The sequence below is a fragment of the Hyposmocoma kahamanoa genome, unplaced genomic scaffold, assembly GCF_003589595.1.
Source record: "Hyposmocoma kahamanoa isolate Upper Pololo Valley unplaced genomic scaffold, ASM358959v1 87, whole genome shotgun sequence".
Lineage (NCBI taxonomy): Eukaryota > Metazoa > Arthropoda > Insecta > Lepidoptera > Cosmopterigidae > Hyposmocoma > Hyposmocoma kahamanoa.
This window is the reverse complement of record NW_020654422.1, coordinates 1,121,445-1,146,844: the sequence shown is the minus strand read 5'-3', so window position 1 is coordinate 1,146,844 and position 25,400 is coordinate 1,121,445. Positions and strand designations below refer to the sequence as shown.

The window sequence follows — 25,400 nt, the reverse complement described above, 5'->3', positions numbered from 1 at the left end:
TATTTAAAAATCATTTTTATAAATTATGTTGTACATAGGTACCTAAAAAAATACGCTACGGCAAAAAAATTAAAGCAAAAATAAAGCTTTATTGTTTTTATATTACGAAATGACGGGACGATTTTTGACGGGAAATTGTGCGCCTGGTGGTAAGCGACACGCCTGTCCATAGCAGTTGCAGTGCCACTTAGAGCTTTAAATCGCAACGTCACCTTGAAACGTAAGCTGACAACCCCCATAACCGGAACACAGTGATTACAATCGTTACGGGTTAAAATAATCTGTAACTATCTATAGATCATTATTTCTTTATTCTGGTTGTGTATATGTATATGTAAACAATTAAATCACGACATTGGCATTTTCCCACGTGCTAAAGCATGTGTGAGTGTATATAATGTATACGTGCACACCTTTGCGTGTTGGCGGCAAACACTATTATTAGAGTATGAATGAAGTACTAGAGTCGCAAGCGCAGGTTGAACATTACGTCATTAATTCCACAACCAATCAAAATCAAGCGCGTTTATAAAGCAACAACGGTGGCAAATTTAAATTAAGAAATACAGTAGGTAAGTAAAAAGTTTGTATGTAAAGAACGTGCTATGTTCATATCAGGTTGTTACATTTAGTACGTATAATTTTGAAAGTTTCAACAAGGTCACAAGCTCCAAAACATAGGCGGATCTTAATTCATTTCTAATTAACTTGTACTTAGTACTGGAAATTTACATTACTCTATTTGTAACCAACGTCATAATAGCATTATTTAAGTGCATTTTAACGTGTGTGTAAAACGTAAAGTAGTTTCCGAGGTTCTATTAGATTTTATATTAGTTTAGAAGCGTACTTCCCGTCGTGACGTAAGTTCATTGAGGCAAAGCCTCCGTGTGCCGGCGTCGAGCTCAGTGGCTCTGTGATCTACTCGCCGCGCACACGCACTTTGACAATACAAAAAATAAAAACAATGTGAACTAAGCACTAAACCTTTAAACTTTAGAATCACAGTTCGAAATACGAAAATCAATAAGTATAAAATACCTTAATAGTATAAATCTTCCAATAGAGCGCGTCTTACCGGCCGGCGAATTCTAACCTCAAAAGTTTGAAATGAACTATATGTCAAAGGTCCATCAACCCGGCTTTGGGCTTTGACATTGCCTTGTGTGAGTGTTAAGTTTAGTGACTTTTGAATAATGGAGGAATGGCAGTATCAAGTGAGTTGATCAGTTAACCATTAGGTAAGATGTGGCTTAGGATTAGTCTATGGATAAGGTCCAGTAAAAATCGCCTTCGGGTTTGTCTTATACACTCCAATAGTCTTACGAGTACATTATTCTTTAGTGGTTGTACCCAACTGCCAATACTAAGGCCCCTTCTACCCTTGGTAGTTATTCTTCTCATTTGAGGAAGCAGGTTTTTTTTATAATATCAAGTGACGGGACGAACAAGTCGTGCACCTGTTGGTAAGCTACACGACTGTCCATAACAATCACAGTGCGACTTAGAGCTTTATATTACAAAGATCTGAGGGGCACTGCGACTGGGCCCGCCACCTTGAGAAATAAGTTGACAAGTCCCATGTGCCTGTAATTTGATCAGGTGCTATGTTCTAGAATGTACAGACACGGTGCCTTCCATGGCGGTGGCGTTTAATACTAACTCTGTATTCAATGGTGGCGCTTCCATTTGCTTTTGCTTTATACTGCATAAGTTGTAATTGCCAAGATAACTGCCGCCAATATTGAACACGTAGTTTAGACATTGGTTAGCGTGTAAGGACTAACGTTACTTAAGTACTTATTGCATTGTAACTCTCGAGTTTTAAACCGCTTTACAAATAAAAACCTCACAAATAATGTGACCAATCAATCATAAGTTAAATGTCAATCCTATTTTGACAATAAAAAAAGCAATAAAATATTAATAGTAGTTTGATTGATTGTCAGTAGATCTGTCAATTTGGGAAAACCCAGAATATTAACAACACTTAAAACTTGTTTCTGAGTTTTTAATGAGTGTGAGAGGCAATGTAATTTTACAAATCGGCACTTACAACGTTATGTATGTAGCAACAATTGGTAACGTCATTCTTGTTATATCGTCAAGGTATGGCCCAAAAACCTCTCCCTGTAGAACACACTTTATTAAACAGCAGATGAAGTTTGATCATACAGTACTATAATGTCAATGTTTTATTTTTATCATGTTCTTTTTTATATCGCAATCAACAGTGTTTTTTATATATATATGGTAAAAACACCACTAATCTACTCTTTAAGAGTCAAATTCCAGTTGTTAATCCTAACTTAAAAAATAATTCTAACCTTACGCAACCTTGCCAAACATAAAAAGATAAAGACAAAGCTAATGGGCAATAAAGTTTATCGGATTCAGTCATCTGTGTACCAGAGTAGTTTACTTTATATTTGAATTATTCGAAACAAATTTCTGTACGAAGACGCTTACCACCAGGCGCATGACTTGAACCAAAACAAGGCCTAAACAGCTTTAAATAGATCCGCCATTTCGTTATGTAAGTATATCAAATGTTTGACAAAATTATCAACGATTTATCTAGATCCGAACGGTTGAGCGACCCCAAATCGTGAAAACCCCAAGGTCTTTTAAAATGTAACAGGAGACTGCAATGGTCACGCGCATACTCTACTACAGCACAATGAAGTGACGTCATTATTTTTTGACCAATTAAAAAAAACTTCCTCAATAATCTCAGCCTTTGTAGGTGGAACTTCAGTTTTGTCTGGTTTATCTTGACAGCCATCTTTGTTGAATTACTGTTGAAGATACATACGGATTCTTGTATTTATTTGTTTCTTTTTAATGTCGTATTTTATCGTTTCGTTGTTGTTAATGATAGTCACCTGTTAACATGAAATTGAAAAATTGTAATTCATGACTAAGTATTAATAGAATACTAAATAACATGAGTTTAATTCGCTGCGGGCAAGAATATCTTATTACAGTTATCAAAAGATTGATATTTGAATGAAAGACAGTTTCGAATTCCTTTTCCAACCTGGTAAGTACTTGTGATTTGATGTGGAACCGTTTCGACGATTTCAAATGCAGTTGCTTGCCCACATAAGACATGAAGAGGTATTTAATTCATTTAGCAATCTGACAACATGAAAATTGATGTGCAAAGTATAAATACTAATGTCACGCAAATCAAATTCTAAAAGTAACATTATCAACTTATAAAAACAATGCTAATACCATCGCCAAATTCCTAGACGTTTCCGCGTACCGGCGCCACTGTGGATTTATTTATTCATTTATGCGCCCGCGCACGAATTCTCTATCAAATTGCTGGTTGGATTAAAAAAATCGTGACATGTAAGTGTTGGATTTTTTATTGGTACAACTGTGCACATTGTCGATTACAACTTGAATATTATGTACTTGTATTTGTACATAAAGGGAAAAAATAAATATGATAAACTCGACAATAGCATATTTTATTTTCAAAGTATAGGAAGCTAAAATAAATGCATAACACTTTTTTAGTTTCACCGTAAATAGGCAACAATTTCAGAAGTAGGCACAGGATTAAGAATTCCGAAAATTCCGAAAAACAGGGTTAAATTCTACTCTTTGTCGGTTGCGATCAGTACGATCCAAAGAATCAAACTTTATGTGCTACTGTACTGCTAGATAAAAATGAGAAATATTGTACGAATTATTGTACATTATATTTTATTTATTATATATTAGTGTGTAATAAAAAATGTGCACTAGATTTAAAACTATGTCCAGAATATTAAATGAAATAACTATTAACTCTGAGCTCCATAGCAGCCAGATATAATATTGTAATTAAGTCATATTACTTCCTTATTACGGCCTCATTAAAATGCCTAGTACTTCAATAAATACTTACTTGACATATAACTCCTATACGTTCTAGACAACTCGGAACAATTTAAATATTCTCACGCCTCTGAAAGAACAATAGACAAAAAGTACAGCCGTGGGAAATCAATAGCTATTATTTTATTTAGGGTCCCTTACGGGTAAGTTTAGATAATAAAAGTATTCATTAAATATTCGTTAACTAAGAATAAGTAAATATAGATCAAAATATATACAAAATGAAACACATAATGTAGGAATAATGGACGTGAAACTGGATTCTTTTTTTAATTCTACAATGAAAGCTTTTTTTTCTAATGATAGCACAGAACCCATTGAAGATTCTACAGTTAGTACTTGGCAAGCTTTTTAATAGAAGTCCTAGAAATCAAGAAAACTAACCATACAAGCTAGTTAGCAACCGGTCGAACCTGAAATATTTTCATGACTGGAAATGGCAGTAGTTATTAACTACACATTACGTATGTAGGTAGGTTTAGTTAGTGATCAGATACACAATGGGTCTGTCTCTTCTTAGGTTCAGTGTATGTATTATTGTATTTTTGTATTATCCTCATTTAAATTTTGAACGTAAATTGATTTTCTATTGTATATGAGAAGCGTTTGTTATTCTCGTGTATATACTCTAGATAGCTTCTCTTCGCTTTGAATTCAACATTGGAATTCAACCCCGTAAATACGCGTTTTTTATCTAATGCAAACTGTTCTTTAGTTCGCGCGTTTTTTTGTATTATATTATACATTTAGACATAATATTATATTATAATTTAGATATATGTATTGAGGACAACTAGGCCGGACTATAGTAAAATATTTTTGCACGTGTTTATATGACGACTACCGTTCCTTGTAACTTTACCACCACATCGTTAATATTATGTAAATTTCTTACTCAGTTGAGAAATAAATCGCCTGTCGTGTTCATCGCAGTCGTTTAACGAAATTTTGAACTTTAAACTTTAAAATTAGTCAGTTCTAAATTTAGTTTCCTTTGATGATAGTAAAATAAACAAATAGTTGAATGTTATGTTAGGCCATCTGGCGAAGCGTCAGTGAACTGAAACAGTGACGTTGGTAATGACCTCACTCTCATACGTATCTAAAAGTTGTGCGATCACACTGATATCAAATATTTGTCACGCGGCGAATGAATATTTAGCACTACACGTCTAAATAATTATGTAGATGTTGATAAAATTCCCAAAATTGTTATCTTTATGAAGTCATATCCAATATTGAGAAAGATTTTAGAATATTGATTTGAATTTGCGGGGAAGTACAAAAATTTGCTAAGATGAGATTTCTTTTGTCACCAGATGCCACAGACAGTGCCGCGCTCCGGGTGCAGCCCGCCGTCGGCTTCACAGGGCGAGCGAGCAGTCCCCGGCTCCCCCGCAGATTTACATCACCTCCTGCGCCTTTTCGGCGCTGCCTCTCCCCCGGAATCCATGCTGCACTCTCCTCAATACATTAAGCCACCACCACCATATCCAGAAGATAACAACAACGCCTTCTTGGAACGCCTGTACGATTTCGAAGCGTACCCCACACCTTCTCCATCCTCAGACGAAGGATCTCTTTCCACAGTGGCTCTCCAACCATCCTCCCCTTATAACTCCTTTCAATACTCTTCGGTCTTCATAAAAGAAGAACCGAACAGACTCACAGTACCAGGGTTTGCCTCGCCTTACCCACTGTCTCCTTCTGGATCGTGTAACTCATACGGTAGTCAGAATCAGTATTCCTCCCCAGTTCCACAACACGAGGAATACATTGATATTGAAGAGTTGCTTAAAGAAAACCAGATACTGCAAGAGAGCGTACAACAGCAGAATTTTATTACACCTAAAATCGAGGTGGAGGAACCACGCGATCACATTTTGCTACGTTCAGCTCTTGAAGACACAACATTCCAGAAACGCCTTAATCTTAGACCTATCCCCTTGGAGTTGGGGACAGTGAAAATGGAAGAAAGCAGTGGAGGAGCAAATGGTACAGGAGATGAAGCTTTAGTGGCTCCAGACATTGATAGAGTGTTGTCGATGGCCATTGAGCAATCAAAAAGAGATGTAGACAACACCTGTACAGTTCTGGGAATCTCACCAGGTGAGTCACGTACCAGTAAGGTATTTATTTACTTAGCATTTGTTTGTTACACAGCAATTTCGTTGATTATTCACTTTGTTGCGGTATTTATACAAAGTTGCAAACCAAGTATATGATGTAAACTTAGATGTCTACAACATTTTAGTTAACGTTAATGTCTATTATTGCAAATACGGTGACTAACAGTACTACAACATGACAAGAATCCATAATTGATATGCCCTATAAATGAATAAATAAATATCCAACACATTAGTACATGTCCAACTATGTGATGACAAGACATGGGAATGTTGTACACTTGGCGTTCTAGTGCTGTAACATTTATGACGTCATCGATTAGAACTCGAGCGCAAAAAATCTCAGCGTTTCCTCGTACTGATCATGACGGTTCTGTCATAGATTATAATATTAAATGGATTCCGAGAACAGCGAATAAAAGGAAGATTGCGTAATCGTTGTTGCTACTGACGTTCTAACTTAAAATTTTTTGTTATTCATTAAATGTCTTTTTTGCAAATAATCGTAAGGGTCTTATTTATATTAATGACGGTAGCTTCTATCTAGACGACGTCAATAAACAGTGCAATAACGAAAATTAAAATATTCTTTTTGTAAGTATACCTTTGTATCTAGACTACAGCAAAAGTTTTTTTGTCACAGACCCAATGCTCTGGAATCCAGCAAATGTCAACTCCTGGGTGATGTATACACTGCAGCACTTCAATTTACCTTTGGTACCAGCGGAGTACTTCAATATGGACGGAGCTGCTCTTATTGCTTTAACTGAAGAAGAATTTAACCAGAGAGCACCCCAGGTGAGATTTTCTTCCTATATAAATTGTGGGTATGATTACTTCCAAACGAATACAGAGGAGTTAAATACTAAAGATAAATTATCTTTAAACCACGACGCATTTGAAGGAACATTAGCTAATTACACCAAAACCTATTATTGTAATATTCTGTTTGGTCGAAATAGTTTCGTATTAGGAATCGAATAAACATAAGAAAGGATAAGACTCAAAGTCATAGATAGAGCTGTTATTACAGAGTTGCTGTGGAATATTTGGGCGATAATCTGTTGACCCTGAGAGCGATTGAGGGCGTCTGTTGTACAAAGTTCAGAATGATAACTGTAACAAAGTATATGTATACTCTATCTACTACTATAATGCAATGACCTCTGTCGTTTCTATGTACAATTATTTCACATTACTACCAACGGTATTGTTATTATTGTTATCATTATTGATTCTACATTTTACCATTGCAATAGGTTTGCAGTTATTTAATAAAAAAACATTAAGGCTGTTCACGAATCATATACCCCGACATTTACGACTTTTAATAGTTTTAAAGTATCATCAATAAATTACAAAGCGTCGTCGACTGTCGTCCTTATCGTGTGATGCTCATAATCACGTGTGAGAAAGATCGAAGAAGTCGAAAATGAGCGATTATTATATTCGATAATCAATGTTATTGATATTATAATTGATACTCCGCCATCAACACAACGATAATTTTCAATTAAGTAAAAAAATATTATTGTCAAAATTTATATCTGTATGAAAGGGATTTCAATCTCAGCTTTAGTAAAAATGAAGCCATGAGCTACTTAGATCATCATCATTTTGGTAATTGCTTCCTAAGTTTTTGTCTCGGTTTACATCACTATGTTTGACCACAGACAAGTCGTTAAGTTGTAAAGCGTCTTCAAGACACATAATAGGATGCAACGACGTGCCACTTTTGCCGATTTCTAAACATTATACCTCAGTTTAACACGCATCTTTGTAATTACATCTTCATCTTTATTCTTAGTTTTGTGTTAATGTTTGAGACTACTGTTAGTTGCAATTTTATTTAATATAGCAATGGTATTGTCGTTATTAATTTAAACGTTATTACTATTGGCTAATTTCAAGATTAGTCAATACGCATGTTATTAATTTTTGTAACATGATCTTGAAGTTTATCTGTATTTCGATAAAGGAGGACAACAAAACTGATGCAACCTACATTGTTTACAATTACTTCATCATTACCTAAATGTACCTCATTTTACTTTTGCGTAATATATTTTGATAGGCTCGATTGAGAAATGTTCTGACTTTACGGTCAAGTCGTCAAGGAAATCCGTTTAGAGCGTTATAATCTTTATGTAACGATTGCACTACTTTTCCTTATAAGCTTTAAGTAGATTATTTACTCGCTTAATATCGTAAATTAATTATTACTTCTGTTTCTATTGCGTATTTTTTTATTGCGTATAATTTTTTGTATGTAGGTAATACTTCTAACTTGCTAAATGTCGTAATTATTCTCACTTATCTAGACAGATCTTTTCATTTGTGGTTATTTGCCACAATTGTCTAGCCTATAAAACACTGAGAATCTTGTGATATAATTATCATCATTTGAAATAATTATCAGCACTTGCTCGTAATAATATTGCACTTAGCTTTAGATTATTTTTGTAAGTCTCTTGCCCTCTCTACCGTTTTAATGCATTACTAATGTAAATGCGCTAATAAAATAGATGTTAGTAAAATTTTTATATTTTCATGGAAAAAATAGTAGTATAAGACACGTATTTATGAAATTTAATTTCCTATCAATTGCAAAGCAATATGAACTGAACCTAATAAAAACTAGAAATTTATTTATATGGAATCGACTAAGATCGCAGTTACTGCAACTGTTTGAACTAAATCGATTACTTGACATCTTTAACTAGATTCAACTATAAAAAAGAGAGAAAAATACATATAGAACCGTCAGACAAGGAACGAAACTAATAAATGTAATAAAAACTACACAATGTCTGAAATGGAAGTGAGCAGGGATGTGTGTAGTTTAGATCATAATGGACCAAGAAAATTACTAAATGTGTACTAAGAAACGAAATAAAACGTATAAAGGTTAGCCTAAGAAAAGATGGGAGGACACTTTATATAAAAAGTAATGGATGACCAAAGCTAGGGAAAGATAATTATGGAAGGCAATAGGAGAGGCTTACGCTAAGGAGGCGACTGATATCGTTACTAGGTAGTACGATATGTCAATGTTAATTAATATTGTAGTAGAAATTAACGCCTATTTTAATTTATTTATTTCACTTGATTATATGATAAATGGTCACTTACTACAGCACTTCTCAACAAATTACGCAACGCTAATCGCCAGATTAGAGTCAAAGAGGCGTCTAATCTCTCAAAAGGAGGGGTAATTGCAGTCGTACGCGCCGGTGCCCAGACTTTCACCGTGATGAAAGTAGCCGGCACGTTCCGTTTGTACTTGCGTCTGAATACAAATAGCAGTTTGTTGACTAACAGTTCTTTAACTTGTTATTGTTTGGTGACAGGTTGAAATTGTACTAGAGGTTATTTCTGATCACTTTGTGGGCTTAATATACTAAGTTGACTTTGAGTGCAAAACCCTCTTGCGGAATGAACCAATAGCACTTATGCATTTCACATGCAAATTTTTAATGTCTTGTACAATGACATTATTAGAGCATGTAAATGCGACCTCACTTACAAAGGAGCTTGGGGATTAGCAAAAGCAAAAATTTATATACCGTCATTAGGCAAATAAACAGCAAATAAGTAAATATTACCGGTGAACCGTCTTCCTCCGGAAGAAGTTCTAGCACCATGTATTTATAGCCTGAAAAAGCTTTTGAAAAAATTGAAATTGTTTACTTAGAGTTTTCTTTTCTACAGGCGGGTAGCACGCTGTACGCGCAGCTAGAAATCTGGAAGGCAGCACGGCACGAACCATGGAGACCCCAATGGGAACATCAGCAACCTTCTCCCAACCCCACACCAGCTGCTTTGCCTTCAGCTGATGATATGAGTGACGGTGAGTTTCATTATATTATAACGTGCGTATGCACTGGCTTCAACAGTAGCACAAATCAAAAATCATAACGATCAAAAATCAGAACGCAGAGACAGGCAACGTTTTAAAAATTATGACTATATTATGTAGAATTGTTGAATCCGGTGTTATAATTACCTTATGCGTGGAATTTTACCGCGTCAAATAATCACTAACAAGTAAATTTGTTTATCGGGAAGTTTATTTAAGAAAATAAGCATAGAGATAAAATGTCTAAAACCTGAAACTAAAAATTGCCACTCAACTTGACAAATCAATACGAAAATCTAAATGAATCGAACGCTTGACTAAAATTAAAACTCAAATTACTTTGGTACAGACGTAGATCTCTATCCTGCTGAAAACGTAATATCCTCGCTTTACGTAAACTATTTAATGGATTGAGTTTGAAAGCTACATGCGTAGCATACTAGAAGTCTTTTAGTAGTTTCGAGGTTTGAAAAAAAAAACAGAACATTATTACTGGACTCTCTAATCTAATCAAGTCGTTATCAAAAGCCTAGCTTATATGTTGTAAATAAAAAAAATACGTCAACACATAAATTGTCTTCATATTTTTTTTATTTCTCGGTGTTAAAAAATGTGCAAGTCTTCTTTCCGATAATTATTTATGACCTAAAATAAAAAGAATTAAATTTTCTTTGTTGCCAATTACTCTTCTTTTCAATACGTTAACGAAACAATTTCGTTTTTATGCATGATACTGTTACAATATACTTGGATATTTAAAAAAGTTTATTCATTACATTTTATTGACTGCTCTTTCTCCGTAGTATTTAAATTGAACATACAAACAATCAAACAATATAATGTTAATTTACACTCTTTAATTGAACTGTTTTACGAAGGAGAATGTGATAGCTGCAGAGTTAGGAGTGGTGGTGGTGTGCGTAACTACGGATTATGCAATGATGTAACGCTATAATACTTATCAGGTCTACTCCTAAGGTTATTTAACTCTGCTTTTAATATTAGAGCAGTTTTGTGCTCTTGTACATCCCGTATGACTGCTGAATCTATGGCTACTGCCGTGTGTAAATTGTCACCGCTGTTTCCTTCTTTACATTAAGTTACACTATAATGCCAAATTGTGAATCCGTTTTTAGTGAAAATACGGATTATGCTATATTATAACCACATAACACATTTGGCGACGTGAGTTTTTAGAAAAGGAGAAAAGTGTTCAATAGTAAAGCAATGTAGCACGGCGATGCATCAACCGTCGACGCAGGCGCATGCATTGTGACCACCGTTAGTCCGGCACACATTCGAGACAAACAGCTAAAACGAGCCCATGATATATGGTCAAATGTAAAAGCTTCTTTATGGTGGAACTCAGAATGGAGAAGCGAGGCTTTGGCTTCCATTAGATTGGGAGTGACATTTAATGATCCTCCGTCCAAAATCTTGGCATTAAATTTCAATTGTTTTTATCGTTAAAATCTGTACAACTATGAAGACAATATATACAAGACAATAAGACAGACAATATCAAAATGTACAAGTTAAGTATCAAATAAGTAAATTAAACGTAGTTTTAGTCACGACAAAAAAAAACGTTTTCAATTTTTTATGCATTTGCTGATTTGAGGATTCAATTAAATGTGTATACAATTACCGAGTAAGCAATATTCTTAATTGATTAGGCTACTTAACAATTTTAACGAATAAAGACAACATTGATTAGATACTAACCAAAGATTTGTAGGATAGCAATTAATAACAGTGTTTAAAAATATTTTGTGAAATACTTTACGGTAAATGAAAAAGTATAAAACGAAAAACTCTTACAACCTGCCTTCACCACTCATACCTAGGTAATAAAATAAAATCAATTAAAATTATCAACTGGTTATTTCTAGAATAAAACATCATTTAACCCCAGTTAAACCGCTAAGTTAGTAAAAAGCCAGTGGATAGTGGCACAGGAAATAGCTCTCGACAATTATCTCTTGCACAGTTGTCACTGCGCAGCCGCATAGACGCGAGATTTATATCTGAAAGGCCTTTTATTGGAAGACAGGGACGCCATTTATCCAGTATTATAAAAAGGTAAATAAAACTTTGGCGTCTTATTCTACAGCCGGTGAGTGTGCGAGACAATCCACATCTACTTTAGCTTCTAGCACTAATAAGGCAGTTAAATCGAACGTTTTGTCTAGAACATAGTCGAGAAAAGCTCATTTCTTGAATTTCTTCAACCAGGAAAAGAAAACTAGCCATTCTCAAGTTTTAAACCGCAAAAATGCTAAAGTTATTACAACTTATAGGTACGCAAAATAGAATTATACCTTACTAATGGCAGGGGTGTCTCACAAGGAGATGTTCTGATACCATTATTGATCAAAGTACATTAAGTGCACGATATAATTTTTATTTTCAAAGAAACCTGATATTTTTCTCCAAATTGCTTCTAATCTGAAGTCTGACGTCATGCTCTTAGATACCCGTCCTTTATCTCAACTACGATTTATGGGAACCTAATCTTGTTAATCGTATTTGATAAAGGTTTGAGGTTCATCGTTATAAATAACTGTAGCTTATCAATTATCAAAAGTCATGTGGAAATATTTTAATATCGATAAAGGTACATATCGGTATAAGATAAATCTGAACTACTAATGGATATTATTTGTTTTTCATGTTATATATGACGAAATCTTCGAAAATTTGTTTTTTTTTTATAATAGATTAATTAAAAATTGACCTTTGCAAATTTACAAAAGGCTAAAATTGTTCAGGGGCAATGAAAACCGTCGCAGTATTGTAGCTTTCAATGGTTGAATAACTTATTACTTCAATTCCTTCAATTCATTCAGTTTTTATTATACATTGTAAATAATAATTTAATTAAATGATTTTTTCGATCTTTTTTTAAATAATCCAAACGTTTGTGTTTCATTATTGCTCCCATTTAAAAATTTATTAATTACTTTTGTTTTTCGAGAATATTCCATCAATTCTTTCTTTCTTTATTTGAAACATTTTTAATTGCATTACAATTCTTGATATCTCGTTACAGTTAGACCATCAATCAATCTGTCCTATAGTCAGCACCATACATGATGTGGCCTGGACTGTAGTCCTTATACGTCGTAGCAAGTTTTTGTAGGTTCCAACGACCTAGTTCCAAATGACTTGTATCACCGGAATCGCAAGGTCGTCTATGCATAGAGATATATGTTGATTGTTTCAATTTGAAATAAAAAAATGATAAAATGATGAAAAAAGTTTCTCATATTGATTCACTAAATGTGATTGATATTTTGATTTCCTATTTTCAATTCAGATACTTATGTCAAAAGAAATGACATTAATTAATACAGTTTACAAATTTCACAAGTATTATTATATCAAATATAAGTCGTCGGTTACAGCATTTGTAAAAAACAAAAAAAAACAAATTATTTACATTATCGTTTACTTATCTACATGTTTACTCGTCAAAGAGAGGTCGCATGATGTAAAGTTGTAACAAGATATTGTAATGTAATTCTGAAAAATAAATTACAGCTCTATGGTCGGATTTTTAATTACAGATAAAAAAAAAATAGTTTTTGATAAAAAAAATAGTGTTATCTTAAAGGATCAATTTCATTAATTCACTTAGTAGATCGTCAAGGTAAATTATGTCTTTGTAATTTATTGGTATCCATTTTGAGAAGAATTTCACAACAGAAATATGATTAGGTGAATGATAACTGAATCAAATACATAATGGCATTTATTACAAGGCACCATTCTTTTTCAAAGTAATATTAGTAGCTGTCGGTTTGTTACTTTTAATTAAGAGTCAGACGATAAAAAAGATAGTGAATTCATTGTTAGTCCGTAAAAATGAGTGAAGAAAAAATAAATACGTTAAAATAATTATTCTTTACGAGACATTTTTTTAGCTATATATAATAACATCTAAAAACAAACTTGAGCAACATCATGTTAAGAATCACTTTTCAAAATTGCTCTCTCTAGCATAGTCCCCTTTGCTAGATAGACTTGTCTAGACAGCTTCAAAGAAACTATTATTCACAACGATACGTTTCCAAGAAACGATGGAACGTGTCCACGTCTCGGCTACTACATTGTCCCCCTTTCCACCTAGAAGGCTATTATACACCCCTTAATGATCCTAAATCGCTGAAGATCATACTTAGCTATAATGTTAATGACAACTTAATATGTATTAAGGTCACATACTGCACTTGACGATTTCCACATATCGATTACACCCAACATGATGATGCTGTATAATAATTTAAGCAATTCAATTATTGGTTTTTAGAACCTCTTAATAATAATCGTTGTGGTGAAATGATTAATTTAATATTATAACAGCTTCATCCTTATTTTACGACTGCATTTTTATACAATATCGAATCATAAATATGTCCATAGATAGATCTTGTACAGGCTCTGGTGAACTAATTATTTTATATCGTATAAGAATTCTTAAAAAGGTCTACATCGTTAAATTTTACTGAAGTTTCTGTACAATTTCTTTCATCATCTTTATCGGCACTAATTTTTAGTAATTCTTCTTATTTAAGGGCTTGGCTCTTGTTAGTGGATTTATAACCTGTGTTCTTAGAAGTTTCACGTCTGAACGTCCTCATTTGTTCATTAGTCCACTTTTTATCTCGTAAAAATCAAAAAGAAACGTAATCCGTTTGAAATTTCAATTCATCTTCAAATATTTGCTTGTCAACAGATGAAGACTCAGAATCAGCAGGCCCTAGTGTCGGCACAGCGGGAGGAAAAGCTAAATCTGGCAGCACACATATACACCTGTGGCAATTCCTGAAGGAACTCCTCGCGTCACCACAAATCCACGGCTCTGCGATACGATGGATTGACAGAAGTGAGTATATATGATTTGTAATATAAATATATTTTTTGAATGAAAAGAAATTGTGAATTCATGGAGCATAATTATTTTAAGGTATAAACAGATTCAACAAATATTATCGACAAATTTGTAAATGAAATTGGCAACAATACTGGTGCTCTCACACCTTAGGTCAACTAAGAACCTAACTTTCAAAAAATAAAAGATGCATTAGACAAGCGAAATTTTTTAGAAATATAATGCGTGAATAGGAAAGAACAACAGAATTGGGAGCAATAAAACATAAGCTTATATTTTTTTGTCGAGTTAATATAAAATATATCTTGTTTATCTAAATAAATTTTAGTTCTGGACGAAGACATACTAAATTATTTCACACACATTTTACACTTACTAAACTTAACCTCAATAGGAAATTAAAACATGAAACTCGTCACATTCTAAGTCCATTTTGCGAACATACAGGAATAATCACACTCTCATTAATTTATTACTCACGTTTCTAGTTTACCTTATTATATTAGCTAATAGAGCTTGACGATATGTTGAATACATTTTGTGTGAAGATGTTTCTATTATTTTCTTATGTCTGATTTTATTGTGGTAATGGTTGCGATCTTCTGTAGTTGTAAATGTTTTTGTGGCCAAGTTTGCATCGTTTTTTTATTGACGCAGAGGAATTACTCTACGTCTATTGTTTTCACCCATTACATTGACGATATTGTCATAAAGTTATTCAATTACCACTGGTTTTACGTCTAGTTGATTTTTGTGTCATTTTCTCGTCAAATGAGGAAAACTTCCAGCGCACAAAATCCTTTTGAAACTGGTCCAACCAGATGGTCATAATCCGTATCACGCAAGTACATAAAATACTTAAATACCACAATGAAACATGTTTCTTTGTTTGGCTCTGTAGGCGCGGGCGCAGTGTTTGCGCGAATAATTTATAGGTCCAAGATAATTGCAAGTGATCACGGAATTGGACAATTGAAGTGTGACTACACACGGGTTTTTTGCATTCGGTTCTAGATTACATGTTTATCGTGTGTTTGAATAAGAGAAAAAAAGTTGTAGTGAACAATTGTTGTAGGAGTGCGTTGTATCTTAATAGAACATATTAAACGTACGCAGTTCGTACTTATATAATTATTATTCATTGGTAAAGTATACGATTGTAATGAAACGCCAATTTGGGATATAATATGAATCCGAAGTCAATATACGTCACAATAATTCAAAAACAAAAAGATTACTATAGAATAATTTGGCAACTTAATTATTTACGTAACTACGTGTGGAACAGTTTCAATTATTGTCATCCAAATCCAGTTCAATCCAGTTCAAAAATCGTGTCTTGCGTCTGGTATTTTAATATGGTCTAACGCTATTAAAATTATTGTTAGTGGAAAATTCATTCCAGCGACATTCTCGCCCCAAGGTGAGCGAGCCACTTACCTACCCAGCGAGCATGGTTTGGTACTTGTACCACGCTTTAAGTAAAGGTTAGCTCCGATCGTGACTCGTTCATGAGACGATAGGTAAAATCTACCAGCATTGTTGCCATTATAGTCCTTTATGCTACAACATTTAGCGCCATCCTTTTAAGGATCGGAATTCCCATATATCTTAGTCTAAGAAACGTTACAACAAACCAGTTAAGGTATAAGACGATTATATTGTTCTCCGATACCAAAAACACGATCCAATGAGAAAAGTTTCCATAAAAAATACGTGTCCACCGCTTTTGAAATATCTCAATTTGCATTGATCTTTAATTCAATTTGTGTCTTCCTCAGGTACCGGTATATTCAAAATTGAGGATTCCGTGCGTGTCGCCAGGCTGTGGGGCAAGAGAAAGAACCGCCCAGCCATGAACTACGATAAGCTATCGCGGAGTATCAGGCAATACTACAAGAAGGGCATCATGAAGAAGACAGAGCGGAGTCAAAGACTCGTCTACCAATTCTGCCATCCCTACTGCCTGTAAATATTCCAATGACGCAATGTAGTTTATAAGTGTAAATATTTATTGTAAATAAAGCGTGTGCGCCGCGGTAATGCGGACAAGAAGCTAACTGGTTGAGTTTTGTGCTATGAACGCAAAACGCAACGCAGTTCCAGAGTCTGTGACGGCCGAATTTTCTAGTCTAAACGAGCAAGTAATGTTCAGGGACTAAGAATTACTAGGCGTCGTATCTCTCCATAAAATTCGGGAAAGGTAATTTTCTTCGGAATTCTATTGGACGAGAAATCGCTGTTCGCGTTAGACTTTAAGATTTTTTTTTACCGGCGACTAGATGACTACGATTGTATCGAATTATTTATATTTGAATACAAATCATAGGCAATCGTTTTCATCGAAAGCTGGTAATGTTTATCCCATATATCTATGATATATTTCTAGTACGTTCTATGAACTTTTAAAAATTAAGTTATTTTGTAAATAAGAAATTGCAAAAACCAATAATATAATATATGTACAGTGCCTAATGCCTATAATGCCTTATTGTTGTAGTTTTATGGTACTTTTAGAAATCTATATAAAAGTGATGCATGATATTTAATAACTTAATAAGTTATAGGTATTTTGTTTAGAAGTAGATTTGTTATAAATCTGTAAAAGTTGATATTATATCGAAGAGATTATAGTTTCATAATAATGGCGAGTTACGCCATGGTTAACTTATAATATATTATTTTTATAAGAGGCGGAATTTGGAAAGCATTGGGATTTTTATGAAATTGGAAATTTTGTGCCAAATAGACGTGGAATTTATTCGGGACATAATTTAATATTTGTTTATTAGAAGACCCGCCGACGTACGGACTTGTATAATATACTCATAAAACGGTGAATGGATAAAATAAGATTTTTTTTTAATAATGTTAAATACTTTATTGTAAGATTATGACGCATTTAGCGTCTTTAATATGATTATTCTTTACTGGACCAAACTAATGTAGATTTTATGAATAATTTTTAATATATACAATAAAAAAATAAATGGCCATGTATTATGACTTTCATTTGTTTATCAAACAAAAGAATTTAATCATCTCTGTAAGATATTATCACTTAGTAACTAGTGACATGATAAGTAAAATATGACGGTTCATACTCGTACTTAAATTGAGAAATTATATTTTGTGCAATGGTACAAAAAACGAAGAGTCGCTCAGCGTTTTATAGAACGAGCTATATTCGGAGTTTCTCTGAAGCATAAGATTCAAAACGAGGTTATCCAACAGGGAACGACTGGTCTGAAGTGGCAGTAGACTGGCCATATCTGTCAAAAACCGCTAACCGATGTAGGAAATGAGTTCTTGAGTGAAGACCACGGCTCAGCAAGTAGTTTAGGACGCCCTCTGGCCATATGGAGTGACGTTCTACGAAAAGCTGCTAGCAACATACGGATGCGACAGGCTGTGGCGAAATGAACACGAAAATGAACTGCCTCCGTGGCCGAACGGTTACCATGCCGGACTACCATGCAGAGGTCCCAGTTTCGATTCCCGGGCCGGGAGAAATATTTGTATGGCCTACATTTATTTCTCTCGTGAGTTTTGGTGTAATTAGTGGTTGTCTATGTGTGTGTCCATGGCACCCGCGGCACAGGGTTTCCCTAGTGCGGGGCTATGTTGAGTGTGAGCGTTATTATTATTATTATTAAATGGCGCAGGTTAAGAGTGGTCATGTCCAGCAGAAGACAGCAATACTTAGGCTAATGATGAATGAACGAAACAAAAAACTATATCCAATTGATAGTTTCACTGAAGAAAATAGATGCAACAAATGATCAACAACTACGAATTGCAAGGGCCCAAGGGGGTACAATACCGACTAAAATATCTTGCAAATGCACTAAGCTACTAAATGCAACTTTTTCGGGAGGCCTAGCTTCTAAGCTAGTCTCAGATTTGTCTGAGTAATCTAAGCTACATCATCTTCATCATCATGAGACATAAATTGTTGTGCCTGTAATTTCACCCCTTCCCTTACCATTCAAACTGGAAAGCGCTAATGCACACATTACCGCTTGGCGGCAGAAATAGATGAGGTGGCAGTACTTCCCTGGACGAACTCATTCACAAGGAGTTCTACGGCTACTAATCTATACTAATGCTTTAGTTCTCTAGATAAAAAAGTAGCACCGCCGTTGTAAGTTTAACCAGGCCTGAACTCGCGAAATATATTTTTTTCTCTTCAACTAAATCACAACCTTGATTATCAAGCTTTAAATACATTTTTTGTCTGGTACGTAAAGTATGTGCAGTATTATTTTCTCATGTCTAGAGCTATTCGAATTTAACGGAACTTGATGATTGCATTATTAATCTATTTCATTTTAATACATTATTTGATATTGTAGTTTTTTCGCTCATGAAATTGCTACTGCTATTAAAAGTTTACCATGACAATTTAGGTTAACATTCGAACTGATGGTTTAACGTATTAAAGAGTTTCTTTAATAGGAAATGAAACTATTTTTCCGAATTTAAATCGCGTATATTTGTTTTTTCAAACCAAGTTTTTTCATGTCATCAACCAGATATGTCTAATATTATACATATATATATATACTGTACCACCTCAGTCAACCGTGACCATGGGACCCGTAAAGGGCCCGAAACGTTGGCTTGTTTGAAAAAACAAACATATGCGATTTAAATCCGTAAGAAATAGTTTCATTTCCTTTGTGTAACAATTGCAAAAACCTAAGAACTCGATGAGTTTTTTTAATCATAATTACGTTTCTTGTTTCCGAATAGTTTATGATTTTGAAGTTTCAGGATATTCAAAAGCTTGGTTAGGATGATCTTGATGGTGCAACAAATTATTTTCAGTAACTTTAATATTTTTGTGGGCATATAGAGTCCTGAAGTCCATTACCTATCTCTAGGTTTTTCGAGCACCTATACTCATGGACACATATTTGAAGAGACGCGAAAAAGTTGAATTATGATAACAATGTTCAGAACCACTGGCCTATATAAGTATATAAGCCAAAATGTTTTATTTGAAAAAATAATGATTTAAATCGTCTTTAATTTTCGATTAAACGTTCTAATATACATTATGTCATTGTGGCCAGTGGTTCATATGGACGTTGTTATCACAAAATCATCCCTTTTTAGTGTTCCTCTAAATAAGTGTCCACGAGTAGGTAACATTCTAATTGTCATAGTTATCGTAGCGTAATTGCAAATCTCTATAACTTACCCATACGCAAAGTTACTGACTACAAGCAAACTGAAAAACAGAACAAGACAAATGCATTTTAGTCACAGTTGCATCAGATTGCGTAAACATGATGTCATGGCATCCAAATTCCACGAGTGAAAGTGCCTTTCCCGTCCCTGAGTGGGGACGGATGGCCTTTAGGAGGGGCAGAACGGCCTCAAGAGGGGTCTGAGCGGACTGCGGGGGTATCAGTCAAGCAAACGACACTTGATGTTCAACTTTTACGATTGTAATGTTTTCATGATGGCCCAGGGCCTGTTAGCAGGTACATAACTAAGCAGATCAAAACAAACTAATTAACTTATCGATGTTGTGGTATAAAACTCGACAAAACTAATATATTACTGCCGTTGTAACGTAAGTGCTAAGCATTTAGGCTGTCAGAATAACTAATAAGGACACGGCATCAAGGACAGCATTTTTAGTACCACTAGTGCTTTGTGAAAAATCTCTATACCGCCATCGCTTAATTTTGTAGCAGTAATATGATTACTGCGTTTCGGCTTAGAAGGGCAAGGGTATCGGTGAAATTAAAGACACATGGCACTTTTTAACTTTTGTATCAGAATGACGGGCGCAGTGGCAGTGCCCGTCGTATCTTTGCGATTTAAGAGCGGATAGACAGCAGCGATGCAAACCCGATGCAGTAGCGATGCAGTCGCTAATCGTCTATCTTACACACACGCGCGAATTTAAGCAGCGATGCAAGCGCGCGACTGCATCGATACAAATGCGCAAATGCAGTCGCGCGCTCGCGTCGATGCAATTGTTTCATGAACGCGCATTTGCTTTGCTGCTAAAAGTTGCCGTTTATAATCACTGTAAATCTTTGAGCGACACTATAATCAGTTTTATAATACTATGCTACAACTGTTATGGACGGCGCACTGTTTATTCGTCCCGGAATTTTAGCATCATAACAAAAAACTTCCAAGACTAAGTACATGGCAGCCGAGGCACTGTAAAAGCCACGTCTAGAGGGGTTAGGTTTTCGCGATTCTTATATGTATATTGGAAATGGATCAATTTTTTTTTGGATCTAAATCACGTATAGATATTTGTTTTTTCAAACAAACCAACATTTACAGGCCACGGCAGTCAGCAACAAATAGCGCGATTTAAATCCGAAAGTATATTTTTATTTATGTATTCCAAATAGAAAACCATTAAATACCTATATAAATATTTACGCTTATAAGCTGAGTCCCTCTACACATACGGAACGTCGCAGCATTCAGTGCTAAGAACGTAAAATCAACTAAACCTTACCAGAGCATTCACTTTTGATCCTAGGTATTTTGATAATAATTACGATGGTACAGGGAAAAAGGGCTCCTTCAGTGTCTTTCTTTAAACTTACGTGACAGTTTTTAATCGACATCAAAAAAGAAAGAAGTGCTCAATTCGACTGCGTTTTTTTAATATGTATGTTACGCGATAACTTCGGCATTTGTGAACCGATTTTGAAGATTTTTTTTAGGAAACAGGGAACCTCAGTAGTGGTACCATTTAAATTTGAAGAAAACATTCCACCTCTAAGGGAGGGAAACTAGGGGATTAATGACTTTTGAGGTCGGTCTTTTTTTGTAGTACTCTGTACTGAGATTATTATATGACTCCATTCCAACTGATGTTACATGGAAAGTGGAATCCAAACGTGAAGGAATCTAGTGCAGTGTTGGTACAACCACTGGCCTAGCCACTTCCACGCTGTATGCCTACAAGATATCTCTTCACGCCTCGTTCTAAGGACTCCCTATCATAAGAGGGAAGGAGCATATGATCTGGAAGTCTACTCATAGTTTAATTATTCGCCAAATGTATGTAAAAATAGTTATTAAAATAAAAAGAATATGGCTCTAAAACGTTTTAGAATTATAACCGTATGTATGCTGTTACCGGATCCACTGAAAATCAGCGTCGTAGCATTTTCAGCGAGACGACAATAAACTGAGTGATGGACGGATTCCGAATAGCACGGTGCTTATTCTATTATTTCAATTTTGTAAATTAATTTATTTTGGTGAATTACTTAGTTGAATTGTTTAGTGAGAAGTTTTGTCTAATTGTATTGTGTTTAATCATGAAATGTTGGAACCGTGCCGTAATTTGTAAACGGAACAAACAATTTTTCTTTTTTCTTTCTTTCTTTCTTTATAAATTGGTTATTTATCACTCATCTCGTAAATTTTGTAGTTTGATATTTACGCCCTTTGTTCATCGAAACATCGGTTTCTTTGTTTGTTTTGTCATTATAAGGGCTTCTTCAAAATTTAGCAAAGTGGAGAAATTCCCAATACTAGCTAGGATTTGCCTACTTTTGTTCTGTAATGTAATAAATATGTAGTAAAATATCTTTGGCTCTAATGAAGTAGGGTACAAGTATGATTTTAGCCAAATTGGGTTTTTTAAACCAAAAATATCAGAAAAAATAACCCTTCGATTAGTATAAGCAGATGTAAGATATCTTTTAAAATAACGAAGTTTTCTTGTGGACTAGGGTACATTTATTATACAAAATCCGATATCATAGGATTCATGTTCAGTTGAATTTCTATTAACTCAAGTTTTGTTTGTGATTTCTCATCTAAATTGAGTTATACGGGATATACGTACTACATGACATATTGGTGGTGGACTCTACAACTGACAAGTGACTTTTACGAACCTGTCAAAACATGAGCTCACCTCTCTCATCCGTCCCAGCGTCGTCGCTGAAAACAGGGGTTTTGTACGTTACGAGTTTTTTCTTTAGGATAAATGTTTCTATATAAATGATAAGCTTTTCGCTATTGTACCTATTGTTGTTGCATTTATTTTATTCCACAATAGTTTGTTGTTGCCCTCTAATAAGATTTAAAAAGAAAATTGTGTGTTAATTTTTGAATTTCCTTTTTCAATCCGTTATGTGGACATAACGCCATAATGTATACGCATCGGATACAATGACATAGGTATGCCATTTTGTCCTTAAGCGCTTATTAAAGGAGTTCAACTTAATTAACTTAATTTATTCATTATAATTTTCATTATAATAAAGTATATTATAACTTTCTTCAGCCCCAAAAGGACATTTCATTAGTAGACAAGGGAAACATAAACCAAAGACTCGGCAGATCTCTTTTGTTTTATCTGCTACTCACAATATAAGGGAAATTCATGACAAATTAAATCGAAAAATGAATGCAAAGCTCCCCAGCAAAGAAGAGACTAAACGTCACTACAAAGTTGTTTGAAGATGACAGCGAAGAAGAAAATTTCCCTTGCAACTCTCGAGTTAACGAAGAGGACTGTCCTTGCATATATTGCAACGATATTTTTTCTCGATCTAAGCCCGGAAAAACTGGTTGCGATGATGGTTTAATTGTTCGCATTGGGCTCACGCTTCTTGCTCTGATTTTCCTAGAAGAACAAAGCGTTTTATTTGTAAACTTTGTCAGTATTTGTATAGTTTTCACGTGTAGGTAAGTATGTCATTTTGTCCATTGTTTTAGGGACAAAATTGTTTGTGATTGATCTCAGTTAAACTACGAATTTTTTTCTGTTGTTTTTATTCTACAAATGTTTGTTACTTTCAGTAAATAATGACCCAAAGACTATTGGTTTAAAATATGACTGTGCTGTGTATTACCACTACAGAATTATAACTAAAAAATAAAATCCTATGTCATTTTGTACGTATTTACCCTACATGCTCTTTTTCATATACTATGTGTAAAAAAGCATAACGGAGTGTAATTACGCGTAACTAACATTGGCAACCAAATTAGCGTGATTACAGGAATCTCTTGTTATCAGTCCATAGACAACATAAATGAATGCTTACTGGGCAAAAATTAAAGTCATAGCGTTGATTCCCTCTGCTGTAAAATTTCCTACGCGGATTTGCACTATCCCCGACGATAAGTCCATTTAAACCCCTAAAGAAGAACCAAATTTGTTTTGTTTAAATTTGTGGGAAATAATAATATTTATTTTAATTATCCAGTGAAGTATTAATTAAATCTTTTAATAAGCCAACTCTCCTTGACAGCCCGGAGTCTTCGAAAGAAATGCTTTCGAAGACTAAGTTTACCCATACTTGACGTATGGGTAAACTTAGTCTTCGTTCAATAAGAACGTAGTTTATAGGATCCACCATTAAAATGATTTTAGACTTAGCTTTTACGTCTTTCTTGGCATCGGTTACACTTTTTATCGGATCAACATATTCCCACAATTCCTCATGCTCCAGATATGTTTTGACCGTAAATTTCCAAATTGCGTAATTTTCCCGACCTACTAATCTTTCTATTTGAAGATTTTGCGACGCCATTTTTCTCGTGTACTTTTATTCTACAGAATTTCCTTGTCGGTATTAATTCGATTGCTAATAGGCAGAAAACGGCCCATAACCTGTGGGAAATAATACGAACTAGCAATGTAAACGCGAATATAATATAGAAGTAGAAATATTCAGGAAACAGAAAGTACAGTTTGATGGAGAAGACAGTTATGAGAGAATTATTTTTTGCGCGTGTTACTAAAGTCATCGTGCTTCGAACAAGGAGTATGTTTACGCTCCAACAAAATTGATTCATGTCGAGATATTTCTTTTTACACTATAAAATTTCATTCACATACTTATATTGATAATATAAAACAGCTATATGGTGGTCTGTGGTTACATGAAATTCATTCCAGATGCGTACGTACCCTATTCCACCTAGGATAAAATTACAAAAACTTGGTGAATGTCGATGTACCTGTCCAGCTGGAGTTACCTTTTAACACTTTTTTTTATTTTCAGTTTGGATACAAGCCATTATCTTTTAAACTACAAGATTGATCGATTTTTTGATTGAGCAAAAGTTATATTTTCATATGATGCAGCATAATTTATTTAGTCCTTTGGCATACCACAATTATAAGTACATGTGAGAGTAACGAGTCAAGTTCGAATATTAAGCGTTAAGTGTTTTTCGCGTCTTCAGCAAAGTTTACCCTTTTTCACTACAGCCACAGATATATGTACACGTTAATGTAGGTACAAGCACATAAAGTTTACATCGAAATTCAAAACTTTACGATAAGTCAAATACCGTCAACATTATTTAAATGTTTCCTATTATTCTTTGTATGGTACGAATCACAAGCATAAAGTTCGATCATACAATCATATCCAATGCAATATATCTGTTATCGTTTTTACTTAACATGTTTATTAACTAACAAAGACCTTTAAAATATTAGGAAAAGTAGATCCAAATAACAATAAAAATTTGAAATTACTTTATTGAGCAAGCAAGAAATTAAAACAATGTCTGAAACGACTCTGCTGTAGAGTACTATGGTGTGCAGTCAGGACATGTCAAACTTTACACTTTGACCTTTGGACTGTTCTTATTTTAAGCGGAT

At 34.3% G+C, this 25,400-nt stretch overlaps 1 protein-coding gene across 4 annotated transcripts in view; it reads left to right on the top strand.

Moving 5' to 3' along the window:
• Positions 1-17,772, top strand: part of LOC113235271 (DNA-binding protein D-ETS-4-like) — a 42,220-nt gene extending 24,448 nt beyond the window's left edge. The window contains exons 1-6 of one of the 4 annotated variants that reach the window (XM_026470920.1): positions 1,084-1,217; positions 5,214-6,003; positions 6,667-6,821; positions 9,735-9,873; positions 14,621-14,770; positions 16,558-16,748. In XM_026470920.1, the coding sequence (XP_026326705.1) occupies positions 1,197-1,217; positions 5,214-6,003; positions 6,667-6,821; positions 9,735-9,873; positions 14,621-14,770; positions 16,558-16,748 (1,446 nt within the window). In that variant the 5' untranslated portion in view covers positions 1,084-1,196. The other 3 variants (XM_026470923.1, XM_026470919.1, XM_026470921.1) reach the window with 3 other exon arrangements.
• The last annotated feature ends 7,628 nt before the right edge of the window (positions 17,773-25,400 follow it).